Here is a 27607-nt window from a genome sequence, read left to right as displayed (position 1 = left end):
TCATGGTGGATGATTTCTCTGATGTATTTTTGAATTCGGTTTGCCATTATTTTATTGAGTATTTTTGCATCGATGTTCATCAGGGATATTGGTCTGTAGTTTTCTTTCTTAGTTGTGTCTTTGTGAGGTTTGGGTACCAAAGTTATTGTGGCCTCATAAAAAGAGATTGGCAATAAACCTTCTGTTTCTATCTTGTGGAACAGTTTGAGGAGTAGTGGTATTAGTTCTTCCTTGAATGTCTGGTAGAATTCTGCACTGAATCCATCTGGCCCTGGACTTTTTTTCGTTGGAAGGCTTTCGATGACTGCTTCTATTTCATTTCGGGTTATAGGTCTATTTAAGTTGTTTGTCTGTTCTTGATTTAATTTTGGTAAGTGATAGTTATCCAGAAACTTGTCCATTTCCTTTGAATTTTCAATTTTTGTGGAATACAGATTTTCGAAGTATGACCTGAAAATTGTCTGGATTTCCTCTGTGTCTGTTGTTATGTTCCCCATTTCATTTCTGATTTTGTTAATTTGCATGTTCTGTCTCTGCTTTTTCGTTAATTTGGATAAAGGTTTATCAATCTTGTTGATTTTCTCAAAAAACCAACATTACCTCTTCTTCTTTTTAAACGATAGCTAAAAAATAAGTTCTGCAAGTAATAGCAAAATAACGAAATAAAAATGAGCTAAAAAAATTTAAGATGAAGTAGGTGATGGAGAGAAATTTTCTGAGTATAAAAACACTAAGCTATCACCAAACAGAACCTGAATTTCAGAATCACAGCAAGCTAGAGGGTTCTGAGTACAAACCCTTGCCCAAACTACCAACTCTGCACGACACAATTTTCTCATATAATAAATAGGTACCAATCTCTTAAAAGCAGTGGTTCTCAACTTGTAGATCACAACCCCTCTGTGAGTCAAATATCAGCTATCCTGCATATCAGATATATACATTATGATTTATAATAGTAGCAAAATTACAGTTATGAGGCAGCAATGAAACCATTTTATGGTTGGGAGTCAGCACAACATGAGGACCTGTATTAAAGGGTTGGAGCTTTAGGGGGTTTGAGAACCACTGCTTTAGAGAAAACAGAATACTGAGTACCTGTGTACATTAAATAGATCGACAAGCTGCAGAAAGCAATTCTGAGAAGATTTTCCAATCAAATGGAAATAAGAAGCAAGCAGGCGTAGCTATCCTAATATCTAACAAGCTAGACTTCAAACCAAAACTAGTCAAAAGAGATGAAGACGGTCATTTCATATTCATCTCAGGAGAAATCCATCAACACAAAGTCTCAATTCTGAACATCTATGCCCCTAATACAAAGCCACCCACATTCGTAAAAGAAACACTACTAAAACTCAAAGCTCATATAAAACCTCACATACTTATAGTGGGAGACTTCAATACACCACTCTCAACACTAGACAGGACCACAAATCAGAAACTCAACAAAGAAACAAAAGAATTAACAGAAGTTATGTCTCAACTGGGGCTAACAGACATCTATAGAACATTCCATCCAAAGACAAAAGAATATACCTTCTTCTCTGCTCCACATGGAACCTTCTCTAAAATCGACCACATACTAGGAGACATAACAAACCTCAACAGATACAAGAGAATAGAAATAGTCCCCTGTATCTTATCGGACCACCATGCTTTAAAATTGGAATTCAACAACAATACAAATAGCAGAAAACCTGCAAACTCATGGAAACTGAACAATGTGCAATTGCACCACTCCTGGGTCAAAGAAGAAATAAAGAAAGAAATTAAAGACTTTCTAATATTCAACGAGAATGAGGATACAACATACCCGAACTTATGCTGACTTCTTAAACTTGTTTTTTTTTAATGCTTGATTCTAAATTTGTATGTGTAAAAGGAAAAGTTGGGAGAGGGTCAAGAAAAATGATATATGCATGAAAACCTCATATGGAAACTGGTTTCTTTGCATGCCCATCTAAAACGGTAAAATAGAAAATAGTAGAAGTTAATAAAGTAAATATGACATAGACTTGGGAGTCCAGAGATGTCTAGCCTCATTGTTTTGCATTGCCCTTCACCTTTAGCTTGTCTTTCTGCAGATAGCACACTCAGTATGATATGTTCAATATTCAGAGAAATGGTGAATATATTTCATTCTAAGCAATGATGCTAATCATGTTTGTGTTGGGCAGTTTCTCAGTCATGGTGCATAATAAGAGTGCAAACACCCAAGCAAACTAAAGAGGGAATGGAAGGAGGGTAGATCCAGCAGAGGGCTCTCAAAGCACTATAAACCTTCTCCTGCTAATTGGGGGTCAATCCTCTCTCTAAAGGGAATTCTCTTTGAACTGTGTGAGCTTCTGTAGAGAGGGTTGTAATCATCTACTTGAAAGAACAGCTGTGGAAAGCGTGCTTCTATCTGGAAAAGACTTTCACTCTTGAGAGCAATTAGACGTTGAGGAGGGAAAATTGAGAGGAAACAAGGGCTAATCAAGGACAGGTGACAGAAGCGGGTGTGGAAAGTGTGTCCTTGCTATTACTCAAGCAGACTGTGTTGGGAAGTCACAGGATGTGCTGTTTTGAAGCTCTCCACAGCAGTTCATCCCCAACTGAAAGCAGTGGTCAGTCATTGCTTGACCCTGAACACTAGCCAATATGTATAGAGATGATTGAAGGAAAACAAATCCTAAGGCAGTATAAAAAGAACTGTGTCTCCTGAGAGGAGAGGACTAACACGAACCAAAGCCCGGCTTCTCAGAATTGCTTTCTGCAGCTTGTCGATCTATTTAATGTACACAGGTACTCAGTATTCTGTTTTCTCTAAAGCAGTGGTTCTCAAACCCCCTAAAGCTCCAACCCTTTAATACAGGTCCTCATGTTGTGCTGACTCCCAACCATAAAATGGTTTCATTGCTGCCTCATAACTGTAATTTTGCTACTATTATAAATCATAATGTATATATCTGATATGCAGGATAGCTGATATTTGACTCACAGAGGGGTTGTGATCTACAAGTTGAGAACCACTGCTTTTAAGAGATTGGTACCTATTTATTATATGAGAAAATTGTGTCGTGCAGAGTTGGTAGTTTGGGCAAGGGTTTGTACTCAGAACCCTCTAGCTTGCTGTGATTCTGAAATTCAGGTTCTGTTTGGTGATAGCTTAGTGTTTTTATACTCAGAAAATTTCTCTCCATCACCTACTTCATCTTAAATTTTTTTAGCTCATTTTTATTTCGTTATTTTGCTATTACTTGCAGAACTTATTTTTTAGCTATCGTTTAAAAAGAAGAAGAGGTAATGTCTGTGAGATTTTACTTGTAGCCCCTGTGTTGTGTTTAAAATGCTGAACTCTGTAACATAGTGCTGACATGTAAGGCTCCTATATAACATCATGAAAGAGGGACTAGAAAGATTGTAAGAGCCAGAGGACCAGGAATTCTGCCAGGAAGCGCTACCCATGGTATCCTAACAATAAGTCTCTTTAAGCAAGACCTGAAAAATGACAGTATCAGTAGAGACTCGAAGACAGGAGTGGGAAAATGGGGTCCCTAGATAGGTGTAAGGAGTACGGTTTTTCAGGCCACCGCCCGGTCTTGTCCCACCCCTGCGCCAGCCCCAATTAACACACAGAGACCCTGTATTAGATACAAATCTGTTGGCCAGGTGCTAGTTTCTTATCGGCTAGCTCTGTCTTAATTATTAACCCATGTCTATGTATTTCCATGTGGTCTTACCAAGAGCGGACAAATGGCGGTTCTGTTCTCTCCAGGCTCTCCATCCTGACTCCCCCTCTTACTACTTCCTCTTTCCTCCTTGTCTCCTAGTCCCACCTATCTTGCTTTCCTATTGGCCAACAGTGCTTTATTCATTAACCAGTATGAGAAACATATATACAGAATAGCATCTCTCATCAGCTAGGGAACTACAAGTATCTGATGATTGATGAGAGATAGGGAAGTAACTTCTCCCAGGGATGAGCCTTCTAATTGCTTATTCAATACAAAGTTGTCATCCCTGAAGTCCCAAACTCATAACCTACACTAAAGGGAATTGACAAGTTGTATGTAGATATTTATGCACAAATGCATGTAACAATAATAATAAAGACACTATCAACTTGACAGAGAATGAGAGGGAACATGGGAGGTATTGGCAGGGGGACAGGGGAGGGGGCAGTTAATGTCATTGTATTTTAATTTATGTAATTTAATGTAACCAATTTTAATTTTAAAAACTGAACTCAATCTACAAAGTCCAGAAAAAGCAGAACACCTGTTAATTTGTGAAGCTGCATCTTTGTGGGCAGAGAATGATTCATCCCTCATGGGTAGCTCTCTTTCCCTTTGAGGGAAGCAGCACCTAGGAGTGGTACAGACCATTTTGGTACTATCTTGGGTTGAGCAGGCTCAGACCCTAGTAGCAGAAGTGAAGGAAATGAAATCTAGCATGGGAGGTTAAATTTTGAGGGACAACCTCTAAATATCTGGTACAACCAGAAACTTGGCCAGCACAAACACTCCAGTGTTCACAGAAGCCTCTTAGATTCAGATACTGAAAACCAGCATCAGTGGCATCAATACTAAAGAATGAAATATTAGTAAGTTCCCTTCAAGAATGGGTACAAGAAAGGTCCTGTGCTCATCTGAGAAGGCTGTCCTGGAGTAGAGTGGCCTTCCCTGGGAATATTTGAATCTATAGTTGTACCCAAACCTGCTCTCTTCTGGCCAATCATGACTAGCACATGGGAAGTAGTAATTCTCAGTTTTAAGTGTATGAAGGAGTGTTTTGCCTACATGTATCTCTGTGACATACTTGTATTCCTGGTGCCCACAGAAGACGGAAGAGGGCATGGAATCCCTGGAACTAGAGTTATAATTGTAAGCTGTAACGTGGGTGCTGGAAACTGAATCTGGGCCCTCTGGAAGAGCAGTTAGTGCTAACCCCTGTTCATCTCTCCATCTCCCAAAGAAAATAGGGAGTTTTAAAGATGAACAACCGTTTAAATCTGACAGTTTTCTGCTTGTCAGTTGATCACTTATTTAAAGAAAAAGGAAAAGCTGAGACAGAAGAGGCTTCAGGGTTTAGCTCAAAGTGAAATGGGATCAAGGAGGAAAGTCTGGGTACCAGTGCTTATGGAAGTAAATCAGAGGATCAGAGCCAGGTAACCGAACCAAAGTGTAAACTGGATTGCATATTAGTAAACCAGGGCAAAAGCATTGTCCTGATAACTCTATGCCTAGAGAGGGCTGCTGAGATGGGTGGGTCTGAAATGGATCCCAACAGTTACAGAATGTGAATCTGAGTTTATCAAAATTAATTTAAACAGGAATGGAGGACTCCACCTCCAGGATCCATAATATTTAGTCTGTGCAACTGGACAGGGTTTGAATGGGGGCATAAATAGAAACAGTCCTGAATATGCCGTGTTCACTCATAATACCTAATTCACAGTAGCAACTATAAATATCTGAGAGGGTGGGTCATATGAATATCTATCTTTTAATGGCTGTGTCAATAACCTCTGCCCATCATTCTGGAGAACTTTTCTGACATTCACAGCTTCAGGAAGGTGGCAAAATAAAATAAAAACACTTGTTAAGTGTATGCCCTCACAGAGCTCTCACACATGTGATGTTAAAACTAATGCACTCACTTTGCCAGCTGAACTTGTTTTCTATTCCAGAACAGCAGTTAACTGTGTTTCTTGAAATTCTGCTTTCTCTTGTCTGTTTCTCAAACAAAACTAAGTGCATTATTTCAAGGGTTCATACCCAATCTTTGTATGGATATTCTATCAGGAGTAATCTTGTGTTAATTCATGCTTCATCCCTTGTCTCTGACATTAAGCTCCAAGCACTGATAAAGAGTGGAGACTGTAGTACAGTTACTGATGACATTGTTACTAGATGGCAAAAAAAAAAAAAAAAAAAAAAAAAAATCATTAATCATAGTCTTCAAGAAATCTGCTTTACAGCCTAATTTCCACCATCTTTCTTTAGGAAATGGATTCATTAATATTTTATAAACATGTAGAAAGTGAATGTCTGCATACTAAGCATATATCACATTATGCATAGATGCACTCAGCACTCAGAAGAAGTGGGAATTAATTCATTGATAAAAAATGCTGGGCTGGCCGGGTGTTGGTGGCACACACCTTCAATCCCAGCACTCAGGAGGCAAAGGCAGGTGGATCCCTGTGAATTTGAGGCCAGCCTGGTCTACAGAGCTAGTTCCAGGACAGGCTCCAAAGCAAAACAGAGAAACCCTGTCTCAAAAAACCAAAACAACAAAAACATAAAAAATGCTAGGCTGTTTTTGTTGTTGAATCTAGTAAACCACCATTGGGAGGATAAGCATGGTGAGTTCACAGCTGGTATTTCCTCTGCTTCCAAGACTTTCCCTCACTTCACACAGCTCTTGGCAATTGGAAGATGATTGTTGAAATTCAATTTTTGTGACTATTGTTGTTTTGTTTTGCTTTGTTTTTAAGATAATAGTAGGCATCATTATCAATAGGTGCCTATGTGGCAAGACATAATGTTTCCCTTCTGATCTGAACATGCTGTGAGGCAGAGAAAACAATGGAAGGGAGTCAGGGGAAAGTAGGAGTTAGTCAAATCCTATCATTAGTTGGCTAATCAATATACATCAAGGGTTCCTTTTAGAGCTTGAATGCCTCTGTTGGCCCAGGGTTATTATTTGCCATTCAATGCTAAGTGCATCAGGACCTTCTACTCTGTCTTAGAGGATCCTGGGCATTTGGAATAATCTTGGGCTAAATCACAGCTCTATGAGATCTCAGCCCCACCTCCCTCCTCTCCTTTCTCCTCTCCTGTCTTCTCCTCTCCCTCCCTATACATCTATCTCTGCCTCTTTCTAACTCCATGTGTCTTTTTCCTCTCTCTTGCTCTTTTCCTCCTTTTAGTCTCTCTTCTTTTTTAGCATTTTATTAATTTTTTAAAAATAATCTGCTCTGTATTTGGGTAAGTTACTTTAGTTCTACATATTTCTTTTTCTATTTTTGTTCTCCTGTGCCATATAGTTTTGTAGCTAGTGGTCACATCTTTCCTCTGTAACTTCAACATATGCAACTGCTTTGGGGAGGCCTTGGTTATTGTGATGGCTCAGGTTTTGTTCTGAGAATAACATTTTAAGAAGCTGTTAGTAGTGTGTTGAGTAGTACCATGACGAAAACATGAGAAACAACCATAGAATTAAATTATTCATGGGCATGGAAGCACAATGAGGTTCCAATGTACAGAGAGAGTTGGAGGGCTGGTGAGATGGCTTATGGGTAAAGTATTTGCTACAGAAGCATGAGAGGTTAGGTTTATATCCTCAGCACCCCCCCCAAAAGAAGCCAGGTATGGCAGCATACTCCTGTAGCTCCAACTCTTGGGGTCTGAGGCATGTGGATTCTAGTGGGTTTCTGGCTTCTGGTGAGCTATGAGTTCAGTGAGCGAATTTATCCCAGAAAATAAAGTGGTGGGCAATGAATGAACCCAGCCAGTGTCAGCCATCAGCCATACAAATAAAAATGGTTGAACACACACACACACACACATGCACGCACGCACGCGCACACACACACACACACACACACACAGAGAGAGAGAGAGAGAGAGAGAGAGAGAGAGAGAGAGAGAGAGAGCACAGCATGAGGTATTTGCTCTTTCAACCTAGGTAAGCTCAATCCAAAATGTGGGATTCTAATTTGTTATTAAAAAATATGTTAATATGATGTGTTCTCAAAGCTCTGGGTCACTTTTATGCTTAACCAGTTTCCATGGGAATAATAGACATGCATACACTTCTGAGATTAGTGTCGATAGCATTCCTTGTAGAAAGCAAATTTACATTAAGACTATGATACTTTTCCTAGTATCTTTATTATTAAGGACATCCTTGGAAAGATGTTAATTTACTTTCTAATGTTGGCATTTGTTGTTGGTGAAGAAAATGATTGAGTTTTGAAAGCATCAATTTTCTTAACTCTAAAATACGTTTTTAAAAATGACTGTGTTCATATCAAATTATTGTTAGATTAACAGATATAGCCTATGTAACTATATATCATAATATGTATATTTAACATGTATGCTATTTATATGCATATATTTTATGTACTTCCCTTGTGTCTTTCTGTTATTGTGCTATTACTATGAGCCTGCCCTCTAAAAATATTGAAATTTGGTCAATGTCACAAGTGAGCTGCCAAGACTCAAATCCAGTTCTTTCAGACTTAGCACTACTCTGTGTCTGGGTCACCTTGTCAACCTGTGTTACAGTCGTTTGCCATAAATCATCAGTGGGTTGGGGTGCCATTCCTTTTAGCCCCTCAAAGGGAGTTAGTTATTGAGGTTGTTCTCCCAAATGTCTCACTGTGTTACTTCTCTAGAAGTTGTACTCATTTAGATTTGTGCTGATCAGAATGGAGACACCCCACCCCCACCCCTGCCGGGAGCCTGGATTCCTAGCCTCTAAACCTGATTTCTACTCGGAGTAAAATGTTACTGAGTGGCTATAAAAGGAGTCTACACTGACTTTGTTATATATAAATATGAGAAGTTGATCACTCGCTAGGGAGGGCTGTGCACTTGAGTCAGTCTCAGAATTGCATGCAGATTTTTGAGGCTGAATCTGAAACGGGAAAGTAATGCTTGTTAGTGGAGCATGATGGTAGCTTGATGATTTAGTCCTAGAGTCAGAGACCATTCATGTCTAAGTCCCTTCAGGGCCACTATGGACATCAAGGTAGGCATCATTGTCATCATCTGTTTCTCACAATTCCAGACTTTGAATAGTTCAGTTTTCCAGGAGAATTTTTTCTTACAAGAAATAGTTTAAGTCTTTAAAATATGCTATGTGTGGCCCTAAAGGAAATGCTGATTTTCCTATAATGAAATGCTATTCAAATAACACAAGAAAGGGGGATTCACTGTTAGGGTTACACTGTCACTGCAATGGTGGCACTACTGCTTACTGTGGCTTTTGTCTTTGGAAAGAAAGGAATGGTATCATAAACATAAATAGTCATGAGTGTATGAAAAAGTAAAATGCCATTTATTTAGTTTGTAATATAACAAAAGAATTAAAGGAAGAGCAAGCAAGAAAGAAGAGAGAGAGAAGGAGGGAGGGAGGAGGGAAAGAAAACAGGTAACTCTCTTTAAAACAAACTAACCAAGTAATGTATTGACTAGGTGCTGAAAATTAAAATAAATACACATTTCTTATCGCTATATTTATAACTGATAAATAGGTGGATGTTACCATGCCAAGTTAATATAGACTGTCCCTTAAGCTATTTCAGTTTTTAGAAACATAGAGGAGGGTCCTATCTTTAGGACTTTTGAAAGTTAGTTTAAGGATGGTGTTGTAGAGATGTTTGACAGTTTTACTGATGGTTTCAAAGGCAGCAATTAACTATGAGGGTTGAACTTGAATCTCACAGTTGCTATGTAAACCCTTCATTCAGCCACTCCCATGGTTACCAAGCTCAAAAACAAGCTAATCTTGTTCAAAGGACTTTTTGTTTTACAGTATTATTGCAACAAAGATATTCTTAACACACTCTTACATAGTAAATCTGCCAATTTCACGCTGTCTAATGTATGTTATATTTGTTCAAAGTCAGCATTTTAACCTTCTGGGTGCAATTGCTTACTTAGTGTCTCTTTATTTGCTTCTGTTCTAGAACTCAGATCAACTTCACAGTGGCTATTGACTTCACAGCATCAAATGGTGAGTGCTACCACTGTTCACTGATAAGAACAGTGAACAATTGACAGATTTTTATTTTCATCAAAAATCCTAAAATTTCATCTTTATTTTAACATTATATAACAGTTTAGATATACAAAATGAAGAAGAAATATAACAAAAATATGTAACAGATTAACTATGTATTGAACCATTTTACTATTTCACATTTCATTCCAAAGAATACTGATTTTAGATGTAGTTAAGTCCATTGTGTATATAAGTCATTTCTGAAGGGTGTCTAATTATAGATTCCATTCTGCAAGCACCTCTGTGTGTACTTACTCATGAAAATGTGGTTCAATCATAATTTTACTCAAATATTAATATTTTGACATTAAATTTATTAAATATGATTGATACATATATGAATTTGTATGAACATTAATAATTCATCTAAAAACATTTTAAGGAGGAAAAATAATGAAAATTTTGTTTTATTTTACTAAGTTTATTTGGAATGGAATAACTGTTTGAATCAGTTATAACATATCCTAAAAGCAAGAGCCTCATTTTTTTTTCAATTTTTATTTTGTTTATTACTATTTGTGAGTGCATGTTTATGGTGTGCATGTATGAATGTGAGTAGGCATGTGTCACAGGTAGGTATGGAGATCAATTGACAACTTCAGAGGTCAATTTTGTCATTCTGCTGTGGGTTCTGGTCTTATGGCCCAAGTGATGCTTGCTAATCACTGAGTCATCTTGCAGGCCTTTGTTACTTATTTTAGCCTAAAGTTGCCATGAGTTTATAATTACCTACAAGTAATTCCCAATCCACAGTAGTATACTGAGAAAATTCAACTTTATAAGGCAAAAAGGCAGTACAGCATCCTTAGAAGCCATGTTGGGAATTTTTCATTTCTTCTTCCTCCTGAACTTGTGGTTCTATGTGATATTCTCTGCTGATATCAAACAGCTGCAGCTGTGAACCACAGCTCCCAAGTTATACAATAACAGGGAAAACTGAAGCTTCCCCATGGGATCTGGAGTTGCTGAGATATGTTACAGGGTTAGGAGTATTGAGTGCACTTTTGAATGACAGTATCTTCAGTCTCCACTGTATTTATGAGGATGATGCCTATCTTAGGGTTACTGTTGCTGTGATGAGACACAGTGACCTAAGCAAACTGGAGAGGGAAGGGTTTATTTGGCTTACTCTTCCACATCACTGTTCATCATTGGAGGAGGTCAGGACAGGAACTCAAATAGTGCAGGAATCTGGGGACAGAAGCTGATGCAGAGGGCATGGAGGAGGGCTGCTTACTGGCTTTCTCTTTGTGGCTTTTTTATAGAACATACAACAACCAGCCCAGGGATGGCACCACCCACAGTGAACTGGGGCCTCCCATATTAACTACTAATTAAGAAAACTTGTCTACAGCCTGATCTTACGGAGGCATTTTCTCAATTATAGTTCCCTGTTTTCAGATGATTCTAACTTATATAAGGATAACATAAAACAAGCCAGGACAATGCCTCGGTGCATGTTAAGGAACCCCTGCAGATTTTTCTTTCCTAATTATTCATTATGTGTATAGCTCTCATATTATTTCTTTACATTTCTCTTACACTGACCCACATTTCACAAATCACCATCCAACGAGCACTTAAATCCAACCTTCTTGCACAATTGAGCAAACCTAGTTCTGCAAAACATTTTACTAATTAGGCATGTTGAAGAGCTATAACTACAGTTAATGAAGTCAAATTCTAGGAGCTCATATTTTTTATATGTTAAAGTTTATTTGTTAGCATTATGTGTTCAGATAGTAATCTTGATTCATGTCTAAGATATATGGCCCATAATAAGTAACTCAGCTTACCTTCAACTGGTCGGAAGAAGTTTGTTGTTCTATCAGTGGATTTTAGGCCAACTAAGAGAATCAATTATATGTATAGTAGGAAGATATAGTAACTGAAACTCATTTAAATACTGACAACCTGAACAATGTGTAACAAGAAACTGAATTAGCAATGAGAAAACTACCTTCAAAGTTTATCTACTGGACCTTAGTTCCAGGAGGCTTCATTGATGAGGTCTACCAACTATTTTAATTGTCAGCCTTTTGCAAGCTATTCCAAAAACCAATGAGGAAAGGGCATCTCCTGGTTCTTTCTGTAAGGCCATTAATACTTTGACGCAAAGATGAGGCCAAGTCATCACAAGAAAAAACTTAAAAAATCACCATTCATGTACATGTTATATAAAAACACTCAGTAAAATAGCATATCACCTGCTCATTCATTATCTAATTTCTTTGTATTCACAAGGCTACTTTATATTACTTGATTTTTGAATATTAAAATTTTGAAAATGAATACTATCCCATATAATACTGAGAAATCGTTTGGCAAAGTTCTGCATGTGTTTGTGGCATATGCTTTCAAACCTTGTAGAGGGAAATCATAAAAAGCCTACTCAGTGGGATGGAGAGATGTCTCAGCTGTTATAAAGGCTAGGTTCACAACCAAAAATATAAAAAACCCTACTCAACATCGTGCTCAGGAATGAGAGGTTGGATGACATCTTCTGAGATAGAAAACAAGACATGAACACTCTGATCATTTCTAGTCAACATTGTACTAGGTGTTCTTGCCATGGAAGTTAGAGAAAATAATTAAATATTGATACCATAAATAAATAAAGTGAGATGAAACTAACTGCTTTTGAAGATCTACCTGTAATATGTAATTCTGAGAAATCCACTAAAAATGTGTTACAATTAATCATGAGTTGGGCAAGTCTACATGAAGGAATATAAATACATACCTCAGTTCTTTTCTATACCTTTGCAAGGATAAAATATTCACAATGAAAATGAGAAGATGCCAAGCGGTGGTGGCACATGCCTTTAATCCCAGGACTCGGGAGGCAGAGGAAGGTGGATCTCTGTGAGTTAGAGACCAAGCTGGTCTACAAGAGCTAGTTCCAGGACAGCCTTCAAAACCACAGAAAAACCCTGTCTTGAAAAATAAAAAGAGAGAAGATAATTACACCTATAATAACATTTTTTTATATGGTGGATTACATTGATGGATTTCATCCCTGGAATGAAGCCTATTTTGTCATGGTGGATTAGTTTACTCTAAGATATATATCTGAGAGAAATGAAAACATGTAGAAAGAAAACTTGTGGTAAACTAATTCCCATTTTCCTGAGGAACCGCCATACTGATCTCCAACATGTCTGTACGAGTTTGCACTTCCAGATCTACATGACCCCACCTGGATGGCATTGCCCTACATATGGAATTGGTGTGGCGGGATGGTAGGGGAGGGTGGTCAGGGAGCATGTGAGAGGGCAGAGAGGGTATAAGTGAGGGATGGAGGGAGGGAGGGGGGGCAGAGGAAGGAAGGGAAGGAAAAAAAAGAAAAAATATATAAATATAATAAAACTTTTAAAAAAAACTTGTGTATGAATATTCTTAGAAGCATAATAGCCAAAAGTCAAAGTGTTTCATAAAGAACTTGTTGGAAGGCTTGTGAGGTATGATGCCAGATGTTCAGTCTATGATAGAGTCCTCATTGTAACCACCGCTGCTACTAGTTCAGTGTCATTCAGCAGCTACCATTTCCATCTTCATTGGCATTGTTGAAGGCACAAGGGAGATTCAGACAAATTCACAGACTCAAGGAGTTGGGAGTTGATCTTTTAATTGCCAGTTTTATGGAACATAACAAAAGAAACAAGTTGTGTTTGCTGTGTGTGAAACATAACTAAAGAAAGAGGGCTAAGTCAGGACAAGGTGACAGTCTGAGAAGGACAGAAAGGAAAGTACCATTGGTGTAGAGTGAAGATCCAGGTCTAGACAAAGATCCTGTGTGGGGCTAGGCAGAACATGATAATTTTAAGTATTTGAAACTGAAATAAGTAAAACCTACAATATTGTTACAAATCTGCGCCTGAGTACTTGTGCTTTACTACATTTTCTGTCACTAGGAAACCCTGCCCAGCCAACTTCTCTCCACTACATGAACCCTTACCAGCTGAATGCCTACGGTATGGCACTGAAAGCTGTAGGAGAAATCGTTCAAGACTATGACAGTGATAAGATGTTCCCAGCCCTTGGTTTTGGTGCAAAGCTGCCTCCAGATGGAAGGATATCTCATGAGTTTGCTTTGGTAATGATATACTAAAAGTATTTGGTAGTTTCAGAAAAAAAGAAACATGCCAGATATTTCAGTATTGGGTTTTTGTTTGTTTGTTTGTTTGTTTCCTACTGTACTTGTTTGTGTAGGAAGTTTTGGTGACCATACACTCATCTAATTTCATTATAGTTCACTTAGAAGAATGAATTTCATATATAAAAAAGGATAGCTTATCAGTCAATCTGCCTAAAGAACCTCCTTTTTTACCTAGTAAGTCTATTCTGGGTATCTGCCATTGCATAAAATCATCCCTAAAGTTTAGAGATGTAAAATAATACAGATACTTCACCATGGTATAGTAGTCTCATGGTATTCCAATTCCCTACCCATGGCCAGTTTTCCTGGTTGTTCTGAAATCTGAGTCAGAAACTCCAGGCCCATTAGACCACAGACTTAGAAGTCCTAAAATGTCCTATTACTTTTACTAAGTGGGTTACAATGGCCAGCACAGGTTTCAATTTGACTGCTCAGTAGAAAGACTATCAAGGAATATGCAGCTATCTTTAATTGGTCATCCTTCATTATGCCTGGTAAAAGGGATGATTCATTAAACTAAATGAAATTATTAACTTTCCATAAAAGCGTTTCCTCTGCTTTTATGTGTGGTTACTCATTTCTCTCCCCCTCTCATTCATACCTCCTCTGCTTTTCCATCTTTACACTTACTCCATGTAATCAAACCAATGTTGTTATATACTGTTAGGGATGGATATATAAAAATTTCACCTAAATCAGACCCTTGAAAATCCACTTTTTTCATATAGATATTGTCGTGATCTGAGTGTATCTTGTCTAAAGTTCCGGTGTTGCCAGTACTAGCACAACTAAGAGGTAAACCTACTAAGAGGTGACTAGACTAGGATGTCGGTGACTTGGCTCAGTGGATCACCTGCATGCAATATGAGCACAAGGACCAGATTTCAGATCTCTACTCCCCACATAAAAGGCTGAGTATGAGGGTATGTGTCCATGACTTCAGTGCTGGGGAGGAAAAGAGATGAGGATTCCCAAGGCTTGATGGCAGGTCTAGCTAAATTGGTGAACTCCAACTTTGAGGGAGGAGGGATCTTGCTCAAACAGTAAGGTGGAAAGTGACCAAGGAAGATCCCTGCTGCCAACATCTAGGCTTCACATGCAGCACACACACAAGAGGATATTAGGTCAGGAAGAAGACATGGGAATAAAACCTTTTTAGAAGAGAATTCACATAGATTTGCTCTCTTGCCCTTCCACCTTTCATCATATAAGGCCAGCATCCTTCACCCTGGATAAAGCATCTATCCAGCTACTTGATCTTAGACTTCCTAATCTCCAGAGCATTGAAAATTCATTTCTAGGGTTACAAATGACACATCCAAGCATGCTGTTGTACAACACTGGACCAACAGATCATGTCTCTAACAATGATGGACTGTCTCCCAACTGATGTTGGAAACCATGCTGTCTCAGCATTAGTGCTGCTCCCCCCTCCCACGCTCCACTTTTCCTGGGTAGAAAGACAAACCAAGGCTGAGTGAACGTCACAGACCAAACATGAGAATTACTAGAATAAAAACACATCATTTATACTCATGATCTTTTATAATGTCCAAAAATAATCCATGAGTGGTAGATAAAACATGACAGACACACTCACTGTATTACTTATTCTGGATGTGATGAGAATTTCTCCAGAAGCTGGGTGACAGTTCAGAATCCAAAGCACAGGATCAAACCCTAATCTTCCTATTTTTCTTAACACCTCTGCTCTTAACTGTTATTAAAATATAGCTCACAAGAGTGACCCAAATGTCTGTCTCTGTAGGTATTTACTTTCTCAACACACACATACACACATGCACATGTGAAATACATATGTGTTTGTTCATGTGTAATACCCATGTACATATACACATGCATATACATGCACCTACATATATACATTTGTACATGTGTAGAAGCACACAGGTACACATGCATGTATGCATAAGCATGTACACATGCAAACATATATACACATATATGCACACACCCATATATGTATACATATATGCCATACACACATGAACACATGTGTACATGTATATACATATACACACACAGGTGTTTTGTGTGTGTGTGTTTGTGTGTGTGTGTGTGTGTGTGTGTATATATATATATATATATATATATATATATATATATATCACTGCAGCTTTTATATGAACAAATTTAGACTCTCCCCACATATTTTCATCAGTATTTGTGCATTGGTATTTTTATATTCAGTGTTACTTTTCCATTCCATCACCCGCACAATCTAAGAAAAAATTGCTATGGGGTGGGGGAATCGCAGTTTTCTTCCATGAAATAGTTGATGCATAATACTCCTAAGTCAGATAAAAATGAGTATCTGTTGAGAATTCCATGAATCTCAGAGAATGAAAACCTTCCAGAAACTTAAAAAGCTATGAAAATTACCTGTATGAACCTCAGGAGGGTCTGGATCTATTTTAAGGCCCCCAGAAGGAATGATTGTGTTCAACCAAATGAAGTTAGTAATTTCTGCATAGTTCCCACCTTTGTACATAAATTTTGCCTCTCTCTCTTTTCTGATTTTTCTTTATTCCCATTCACTGTTGTAACCAAGTAGCCAAATTTACAATACTGTCTTCTGATAAGAATGAATTGTTTATTATTTGACCTGTGAGCTCTTTTTTGACACCCCATTCAGAGCTGCTGAGATAGATGTCAGTCTGTGAAATCTATGGAAATAGCCCTGTGCATTGCCCAGGAAACAGGACTACATTGGTCCCAATGGTAATAAACCACATTTAGAAGTGCCTGGTGGTTATGTTCTGTTTTCAGAGTACTTTTGTTTTCCTGACTAAGAGAAATGCTACTTACTAGGTCTTCTCTGAGATAATATTGGCAAGCATACAATGCCATTCTAATTGGTTTTCAAAGACAAAACGTGTTTTCTTGCATAATTAGTTAAAGGAACTAGTTTTAAAATCTTTTTTAACTCGTTATAACTTTGTCATTAGAGGGCAAGTCTAATTCTGGTAACTGCTAAAATGTTTTAAATAATCTGATCTAATACAAACCAAGTAAAGAGATAAGACTTAGCATTGTAAAGCTTCCATATCACCTCCGCTGTGAGGAAATCTTAGTGCCACTTCTTAGAGCAGGAGGACTAATTCAGATCTCAGCCTTTTAGTGATCCCTGGTAACAAGCAGGTATACAGTGCCTATGTATCAAAGAAGGGAATTTGTGACCTTGTCATTCCAGTTCCAGTGGAGGAGAAAGAGTTCCATAGAAATCCAAGCCCCCAGCGAAAACATTTAAATGCTGATCAGAAAAGTTCTGACTATCCTAGTTTGTACCTGTTCCCTCAAGGCTGACATATCAATTTTTTTTCTATGCCTAAAATCAGTAATGAGTTTTAATTTTAATTAGCTTACACCTTTCAAGGGAAAAGAGCATCATAAAATCTTATTTAAAAGAAGTTGAAATAGGTCAGTTATGAGCTAGAGATGGCTGAGTTAGAAAAGTGTTAGCTGTGAAAGCATGAGGACCTAAGTCCAAATTCCTAGCTCCCATGTGAAGACCTGAGTTCAAATCCCTAGGTCCAAGGTGATGACCTGTGTTCAAATTTCTAGGTCTCAACTGAAGACCTGAGTTCAAATCTCTAGCTCCCATGTAAAAACACTAATCGAAATCTGGGGCTGGTGGTGCCCGCATAACCCAGCTCTGTGTGAGTGGAGATAGGAGGATTCCTGAGATACTATAGCCAGCCAGACTAACAAAAATGGTGATCTCCAGGTTCATCAGAATACCCTGTCTCAAAAATTAAGGTGAATTGCTACTGTAAAAGACACCCAATGCTGCATACACACACACACACACACACACACACACACACACAAACTAGGCAACCTGCAACTAACATTAAAACCAATATTTTTTGTGTTAAAGATTAAACTTCTGTGTCTTAGATTTTAGATATTTTGTATATCCATTTTATAATGAAAAGAGGTCTTTTATTCTTAATGTAACATTTTCATTGTTCTTTGATATTTACATAACATATACAATATATTTTTATTATAACCACACCCACTCCCCTCTCTAACTTCTCCCACATCAACAGCCCCTTCTCAACCCTGAAGAAAATTGACTATCCTTCCCTAGCAGCCATCAGTGACCAATAGCTCCTCAGCTAGGTGGTCTGTGTCTCTCATCCATGCTGGAATGCTGATTGGCTTGATCTTTTGTGGGTCTTGTGCTAGCAACTACACAGATGTTATAAGTTCATGAGTGTTGTGGGCCTGTCACATCCAGACGATAACAACTTTTGAGAAGTCCCACCTCCTCAACCTCTGGCTCTTACAATCTTTCAATCCCTCTTCTGCATAGTTCCCTTGGTCTTTGTGGGATGGTGTGTGATATAAAGGTCTCACTGTGGACTGAGAACTCTCTAGTTAATTATTTTCTACACTTTGGCCAGTCGTCAGTTCCTGTGTCAGCCACTGTCAACTGAAACAATCAGCTCTTCTGGTAAGCTGCTGTGAGCTGAGAAGCTCTGGGTGCTGCTCTAGTTTATGGATATAAAGAAAAATATTCAGAAGGCAATTTAACACTATGGCTATTTAGCCAAATAATAGGAGTAAGCACTTTCCAAGGGCCTGTGACCTCCCCAGGTTAGGGGCTAGGTTTGTAGTAGTGGATGTGAGGTTCTCTCCTATGGAACAGACCTTATAAACAATCCAAAATAGTTGGTTGTTTCCATAAGTGTGATACCACTATTACATCACTGAGTATATCTTGCCAGACCAGTTGTTACTATAGCTTGCCATAGCTTGAATAAGACTGTTGATGAAGGTGCATGGTACCTTCTTGTACTGTGAAAGCAAGCCACGGGGAAGTTAGTTCCCAGGTCAGTACCAGTTTCATTTCTCCATATTTGGTGACCCATGTATGTGGTATTTTCAGCAATAGGGTCTTATCATCAAGTTCTGGTGGGCAACCAAGAGCAATGAAAAATGTCTGTATTGTTTGGGGATCTCTGGGACTCCTCTGGCCAACAACTCAATGGGAGGTATCCACATCTGGCACTGGGTTTGTTGTTCTTGTTCATTTGTTTCTTAACTTGTGGCTTGTGGAAGGAGCATTATCCCCATGTGTAATATAACTCCATTTACACTCCTGTCTGCCTGTCTGTCTCTCTCTCTCTCTGCACATATATGGAAGCATATAAAATAGTAGGTTTCCATATGGCTTTTTCAAACATCATTAATATTAGTTGTCCTTCCTTCTACCCCTCTGGCCCTACTCTCCTACATCACCCCACACTTAAACAGTCCCCATCCCATTATGCCCATTTCCTAATTCATATCACTTGAGTTGCATGCTTATTTCCTTATTATTGCCCTCACCAATGGCCCCTGTCCTTCTATACTTTTCTGGCTTCTATATGCACTCCAAGCTAAAAACTTATAATAACCTAGCATGGAAGAAACCATGATCACAAAGGTGGGTTTTCCCAGGGTGAGGCTTGTCCATTATATTCCTGATGTGTGCTGGCCCCTATGATTTCCACAAATGTGGGAAGCTCAGGTGGTAGTGAGGGACTGTGTGTGCTCTCCCATACACACACACACACACACACACACACACACACACACACACACACATAAAGAACCAAATCTGGCATTTGTTTTTCTGGATGGCATTGTTTGTTTGTTATTAGTTTCTGTATCACTCTTCTGTTCCTATGATAAGACACCATGACCAAGGCACCTTAAAGAAAGGAAGGCTTATTGGGGGCTTGCAGTTCTGGGGGATAGGAGCACATCAATATCATAGTGGGGAAGCATGACAGTAATCAGCTCACATCTTAAACTGAACAGGGAGCCAAGACAGAAAACTGTGAGTAACGTGGCTTTTAAACCTCAAAGCCTTTTTTAAAAATATTTTTATATTTTTTTAAATTAGAAACAATCTTATTTTATTTATCAATCCCAGTTCCCTCTCCCTCCCATTCTCCCATGCCCCCCATTGGTCTAGGCTCTCCCCTGTGTGTCTAGGCTGAGAGAGTATCCCTCTATGGGGATTGGGCTCCCAGTGTCCATTCGTATACTAGGTGTAAATGTCATTCAATTACCAGGGACCCTATAGACTACCCAGGCCTCTTAACTGTCACCCACATGCAGAGGGCCTGGTTCCATCCTATGCTGGTTTCCAAGCTGTCAGTCTGGGGTCCATGAGCTCCCCCTTGTTCAAGTCAGCTGTTTCTGTGGGTTTCCCCAGCAAGGTCTTAACACCTTTGCTCATCACTCCTCCCTCTCTGCAACTAGATTCCAGGAGTTTGGCTCAGTGCTTAGCTGTGGGCCTCTGCTTCTGTTTCCATCAGCTATTGAAAGAAGGTTCTATGATGGCATATAAGGTAGCCATCAATCTCATTGTAGGGGAAGGGCATTTAAGATAGCCTCCCCCCATTGCTTAGATTTTTACTTGGGATTGTCCTGCCATAGTGACATACTTCCATCATTAAGGCTACACCATTTAAGCCTATCTAACTAGAACCAACAACTGTGGACCAAGAATCCAAATGTCTGAATCTATCTATATGACATTATCATTCAAACCATCACAGTTTAAAAGCATTTTATGAGGGTTAATTAATTAAAAATATAGAACTGAAAGAGATGAATTCAGTATAATTCCTTTTTTATATATAACAAGATTGAAAGTATTGTTCTTTCAGCTTTGCAAAACATCAGCTGTGTCATAAAGAGTAACACAAAGGGATGAAGGGATCAAGGTCTAAAGTCAGACTTCCTGGAGTTACAGTTTATCTCTCTCTTGCCTTGTGTGACCTTGTGTGAGCTAACAACTCATTGTTTCCATTTCTTTATGTGCTAAGTCTAACAGCACATTACTGACCATTTAGCTAGTAATATTATAGGAATTGACTATTCAGTACAGACTTGCTACATAGAATTCAACAAACCTCAGGTCTAAATGATCAGTTATTGTTTTTAGGGACCAACGTATACTCTAGAATTATTTCTATTTAAGTATAGCTATGGTTATAATGTCTTTAATAGAGCTACAGGTTTTTTAGTTTGCTTGTTTGTTTGTTTTTGTATGCCCCACTTCCAGAGGTGTGGAGCCTAATTGTCCTTACCTGGAGAAGGTGGCTCTTGGTGGCCTGGTCTTAGGAGATAGGGTAGAGGAGAAACAATGGTGAGCATCTGCTGAAAGTCTCATGAGAAACTGCTAAGGCTTTATCCTCCTTTCTGACTACTCATTCTGGGGAAGTTAACTGCCGTGTCATTAGAAACAAACCTATGGCAATCCATTTGTCTTCTTATTCTAACTCATCTCAGGCTTTCAGGTGACTGCAACTCACTTTGGCATCTTAACCTCCATGAGCCAGCCTACTACAGAGCAGCCCATCTTAGTTGTTCCAGATTCCCACACACATAGGAGACAATGTAGGTTATGTATGCCAACAAGATACAAAGTGATACAACATCAGGGACACTCAGATTGATAAGAAATCAACAGCTATCATGCTCTCACTTGAATAACTTGTAAAATCTGGACCTGGAGGCTTCATAGTGCCAGGGTACAGGCAGTGTGAGAAAGGAAGGGTGTGGAGTGCATGCAGTTACTGTTTCTAAGCAGCTCCATTCCCTTGAACTACATGGATATATATATCCTCTTTGATTTTTTTCTCCCCTTTTTCTTGTTTCAATGTTTCTCACTTCAAATGATATTCTGTATGACCCCTTCTCTAGATAGAGTCAGGCTTCTGTGACTTGAAAAGTGTTTACAGCAAATAATTTTGCCTTTTACCAGTTCTCAAGTAAAACTTAATTGGAAGCATTTACTTTTTTCAGATTGTAATACATGCTTACTACCTTTATTAAATTGGGAAAATGTGTAATATGTTAAGGATATGGAGTGAAAAGCACTAAATATCTAATTACCCACAGATAAACACTATTATCATTAATTTTCTTCTTTCCAGAATTAAAATAAAATATCTATGTGTGCACAAGTGTATTTGGACTTGAGATAGCTTTGATTTTAAAATGTCTGCTATATGCTATATATAGTCTAATATATATACTATACACACATATATTAGATTTTATATTATATTATATTATGATCTGTGTAATATCTACTGTGAACCAGTTAATTCTTCAGTGTTGGGGGGTGCTACTATAAAACTTTCAAATTCAAATTACCTTTATGCATGTCTGTATATTAATTTCTCTTTTTAACTGGTTTACATGGAGACTATTTTTTTTTTTTTTTACTTTTTTACCCATAATTTTCTACAAGAATGGCAACCCTCAGAATCCCTATTGTGATGGAATTGAAGGCGTCATGGAAGCTTATTATAGAAGTCTGAAATCTGTGCAGCTGTATGGGCCAACCAACTTTGCCCCTGTAATAAACCATGTAGCGAGGTAAGTAGAGAGTTGTCAAGGAGCTTGTGGTAGTGCAGGCTCATGCATTTGTGCCTAAAACTACAGTGCACCATGATTCCGCGGTCAATGTGTTTTCATCTCATTGCTTCCCAGAGAGTTAGGAAGCAGATGCAGGTGGTCCCCAACAAGTAATCAACAATACTTTACAGAGAACTTTACATCAGTTTCAAATGAAGAAGCATGCACCAGGCCATGTTAGGACCTGTCCTTTCCAACCAAGGTCTTTATAGAAAGAATACGTGAAAGCAAATAAGAATGAGGTGTCTGAGTCATTCATATCAATGTCATGTCCTGTGGTGGCATAAAAATAATGAGGCAATCCCATTAAGACAGGTGCTTTCTTTCTGCGATATATAGGGCACATTCTTTCAACCTCTCTGAGGTTAATATAAAAGCTAATTTTATAAATTCCCAGAAGTCTGCTGGTTTGTAGTACACAGTACTGGGAGGAGAGTTTGCTCATGACTCAGGCTGCACATTCTGGGGAAAATGTTAAAACATAAACTCTATACATACTGATGTTTCATTCATACATAAATGGATTAGATATTACTTTACAAATCCCTGGGGAAAAAAAACCCTCAAGACTCTGTCATAGTTTGAAATTGTCTAAGAAGGTCCAGTCTTATACCTTTTTGAATGTACACTTAGACATTGAAATTAATCTACATTCAATACAAAAAAACAAGCAATACAAGACCTCAGTTCTCAGAACATTCTGGGGTTTTTCCATCCTCTCTGTGGGATGTGACCAGAAATTCAGTGTCTTCTACTTGGCATGACATGGAACATGAAAGTATGTGACAGTGTCTCAGCAATAAGGCCTAATTTCAGTGAGACAAAGATGTAAGAGGCCACTTCTCTATGGTGACTCTTGGTTTTTGATTTCTCAAATACTTCCTTCTATAATTTATGCTAATGTACGAACTCTGAATCTCAACATTATTTGTTCATAACAACTAACATTGATTTTTGATGAATTGACACTTAATTTTGCCTCCTTTTCTCTCTGTTTCTCTATGGTGTGCAATTCTGTTCCCAAGTCATTCATTTCATAATCAACTATTTGGTCCTAATTTATAAATTGAAAAATCATATTGACTTCTTAAGTTTCCTATAGGACAAATGTTTCATTTTAAAACACTTTAGTATATTAATGGCTGCCAAGATAAAACAGTATCAAAACCATATTAATGCAAAATAATTTTAATTATTTCTCTAACACTGCCACACAAATCACTTTTTAATAAAAGAAACAAAAGAAAATGACAGAAGCTATTTTATATGGATTCATGTACATTGTTATAAATACACTAATCAGTAGTTATGAATAAGTTCTGCATTTTTGTCCTGGTATTCTAAAAGTTAAATTTGGATAGACATTTTCTATATGCTTTTTTTTTTAACTTCTATTTAAACCATAGTATTGCACTGGGGACATGGACATGTGAAGTACTTGCTATGCACATCTGTAGACCTGAGTTCTCATCTCTAGAACCCAGACTTTGTGACTCATGTCTACAGCCCCAGGGCTGGGGTGGGATTGAGAGACAAATGGATGCCCAGCTTTCATTGGCCAGCATCCTAACAAAACCAATGAACTCTAGGCTCAGTGAGAGATCCTGTCTCAAAAAATAAATGTGGAAAAGAATGGACGATGACACCTGACATCAACCCCTGGCCTCCAATCCACTTCCATGGGTGAGCATACACTCACATATGCCTAACACAAGCAAAACAAAATGAAATGGTGAACAAAAGTAAAGCATACCAAGACAATAAATCTACAGTTCCCATTGATATTCTATTGTCATTTCTATGTGTCACTCAATACTTTCTAAGTCTCAAATATAAAAGTCACTGTTGACCAGAACTTGAAGATCCTTCAAAAATAGCCATGATCTAATAATTTATTATTATAAAATGGATAAAAGCAGCCAAAGCTGGATTTGTATCACTTATCTTTTTTTCCCCAGGACATTAAAAAGTTAGGACCTTTAAATATAAATCTCTGAAATAAAAGCTTTTTCCCATTCTCTTTATCTTAAAATTATTTTTAATTTCAAATAAAAATATGTTTAATATATGAGAATATATTTCACATTTTATATAATATGTAAATATTATTAATATGTAATTAATATATACATATGATTTATGTATATAAATAATTTATGGCTTGTCTAAAGTCATCATTCTGGAACTTCATCTGCTGAAAGACAATGTTCTATTTGTTTTTTATCTAAAGCAGCACAATAATTAACATGTGCATATACTCTGTTTACATAGTTTCTTGAATGTGTCATCTCTCATGAATGCATTTCAACAACACTAGCCTCCCATATAGGAAGTAAACATTCAACAAATGGATCAGTGCTGACTTGGGCCTAGGATGGACTCAGCTGCTAATGTGTTTGTCTAGCATACACAAAGTCCTAAGTACATTCCCAGCATCCCATAAACTGAGTATGGGGTACATGCATGTAATCTCAGCACCCAGGAGCTGAAGCAATAGGTTCAAAGATTAAGGTTACCCTTGTCTGTATAGCAAGTTTAAGGACACCTGAGATACATAATACCATAACTCAAACAAAAAAAGTATGTAGCTAAATTCTTATACACTAATAGCAGATGTTACCATGAAAACATATTTGTACCTAAGTCAGATCAAGTAAATTTATTTTTACCAGTTTGCTTGTTTTATCATTCAAGGGTTTTCCTGTGTGAGTGAGGTATAGGCTGTTTATTATATACTTATTGGCATTTTGAATTCTCTTCAGGAATAGCAATTTTGTGTACTCCCTAATTTTTTTGACTGATTTCTTAGTATTAACTAGATTTTGAGATAATAATAATGGGTTGGCAAAAAAAAATGTGAAATAGCTAAAACATAAAGTACCAGATTTGCAACATTTATGGTTCTATGTTCATTTTGGAAACTTCACAAGCCTTGCTTCCAATTCATTGCATTCCCAGTGGTATTTACTCAGCATGGTTCAGGGAATGTTTCAAACACTGTAAAAATGTTTCTCAACATCTGTTGATGTCTTATGTATATCTAAATGCAAGCCACTTAGCCTGGCATCGGGATTTCCCATGTCTAGTTACCATCCCACTTATCTAGCCCTGCTTCCATCACAGAGAGCTGCTATTGTTGCTTCAAGTCTGCCAGCTCCTTCTCCATTCTTACTTAAAGTGAAAACTATTTTTATTCTGCTCCATTTTCAACTTGGCATTTTTCCTTTTGTTTGTTTGTTTGTTTGTTTATTTTACTATTGAGAACATTCCAGGATCTAGATAACCAGTTAAAATTAGTTTTAATTTGTTAGGAACTGACATTTTTATTTTGGAATTTCTATAATTAATTTCAAAATAATTTGAAGACCACATTAATCTTTTCCACCTGTGTGACCAGTCATTGAAATCACTGAGGCTATAGCATCTCTGGCAGTAATCTCTGTGCTGCCGAATGGATTAATGTTTGCCCTTCACGTAGTTCCAGGAGGTGCCAGTACTGCCATTATTCTTATTTCTCTGGTGGATACAACGTGTATGTATAAAGTGACCATTTGTATAGATTAAAATTCAAACCATGAAAACCAAACTCAAGGTTAGTTTGTTGCTACATCTTGTACCTTTGACTTTCATCTCTACCAAGGAAGTTAAAAACATGCAGAAGGCTGGAGAGATGGCTCACTGGTTAGAGCACTGGCTGCTCTTCCAGAGGACATGGATTTGATTCCTAGCATGCACACAGCAGCTCACAGCCATCTCTAACTCTAGTCCTACTAGATCTGATTTCCTTTGCTATTCGTCTCAGTGCAAAGATGCACATATAGTCTAAAAATCCATACGCATAAATAAATAATTGAAAAAAGAAAACAAAAAGCAAACACAGAAAGCAGCAAAGCACAGCTCCCACTTCTGCAGGGTCTCTTGCTCACCTCATTACGCAGTTAGAAGCTGTTTGTGGTGGCAACTTCATTAATTAAATTTTATCTTTGTGATGAAATGTTCATGAGTGTGTCCCCTTTACTCAATATGAAGATGCGCAATCTACTGTATAAATGATAATCTAATTATTTAGACACATGCCTGAATTGGTTTCTTACCTTCTCTTCATGCTTTCTGTGTCCCTGTGAGCTAAAGAAAAGCTAGAAAAATAATTCACAAATCTGAGCGAACCATTTCTGAACTTTCCTTAAAAATATGCTAGGAACCATCACAGAAACTTTAGGCAAATACATTTGAATTCTGAAACCCTGAGGAATTTAATGTTTCTCTCACATTTGTCATAGTAATGTTAACATAAATTATAGATGGATATGTTCCAGAATAGGTAGTGATATGGCTGTTAATAAGAGTTAATTATGCTGCCCATTCACAGTTCCATTAAGAAGGAAACTTAGGTAATATAATTTGATCTACAATCCTATGTCTCTTTGTCACTTTCTGAAAGGAGCCTGAAGTATGGACCACCAGATACATCCTACTTCATACCTTCTGTATCATATTAATTACTTTGATTATAAGTATCATTAATATTTTTATGAAGCTAAATTAAAAGAAATAGTAGTATGAAATTGATTTATCTGAAATTTAGTTTTACTCTCCAAATAATGATGCAATTATAGAGTAAATGCTATAGAAATTGGGTAGTTTCAAAACATTGATTTTCAGTACACAGAATAATTAAGCAATAGAGTAGATAAATCAGCTCTTATACACAATGTAATCTACAATAATTCTAAGTATATATGAAGCCTTTCCTTACAAAATACTGTTTATCATTAATTATAAAACACTATTAAAAGTTTCCATGATTATAAACTGCTAGGTTTCTGTGAATTTTTATGAAGAGTAAGACCTACAGAGAAATGCTAGGTTTGTTGTGATAGACTTCTGTCTCTGTCCCCTTCTTTACATACTGTAAACATGGCCTCTCCTCTGAGGAGTGGTGGGACTTTATACTCATCAAACTCAACTTCTGTAATGTTGAGAAGTCATTTTTAGCAGCTTTGGTTTGTCTGAAAGAGCATGAAGGTGATGCTAGTGCACTTCTAGAAGCATTCCTATTCCGATTTCCAGTCGTATATTCTGAAATATAAAACTCTGCATTCAACTCTAGTCAATAGTAGATGCTTTTTATTTTTCTTTTTTTTTTTTAAGTGACTTCAGATATTAAGAAGCTGAATAGTTGGAAATTGTAAGATTACATTTTTTGAAATTGAA

The 27607-nt window shown here is 37.6% G+C and overlaps 1 protein-coding gene across 1 annotated transcript in view; it reads left to right on the top strand.

The window, feature by feature from the left end:
- Cpne8 (copine 8) overlaps positions 1-27607 on the top strand; it is a 180782-nt gene that overhangs the window by 138042 nt on the left and 15133 nt on the right. The window contains exons 14-16 of the mRNA XM_051189672.1: positions 9689-9735; positions 13698-13879; positions 22227-22354. Coding sequence (XP_051045629.1) covers positions 9689-9735; positions 13698-13879; positions 22227-22354 — 357 coding nt within the window. The remainder of the gene's footprint in view (positions 1-9688; positions 9736-13697; positions 13880-22226; positions 22355-27607) is intronic.

Source organism: Phodopus roborovskii, unplaced genomic scaffold (assembly GCF_943737965.1).
Source record: "Phodopus roborovskii unplaced genomic scaffold, PHOROB, whole genome shotgun sequence".
Lineage (NCBI taxonomy): Eukaryota > Metazoa > Chordata > Mammalia > Rodentia > Cricetidae > Phodopus > Phodopus roborovskii.
Note: the sequence above shows the minus strand (reverse complement) of the source record. Positions and strands in the feature narration are given on the sequence as shown.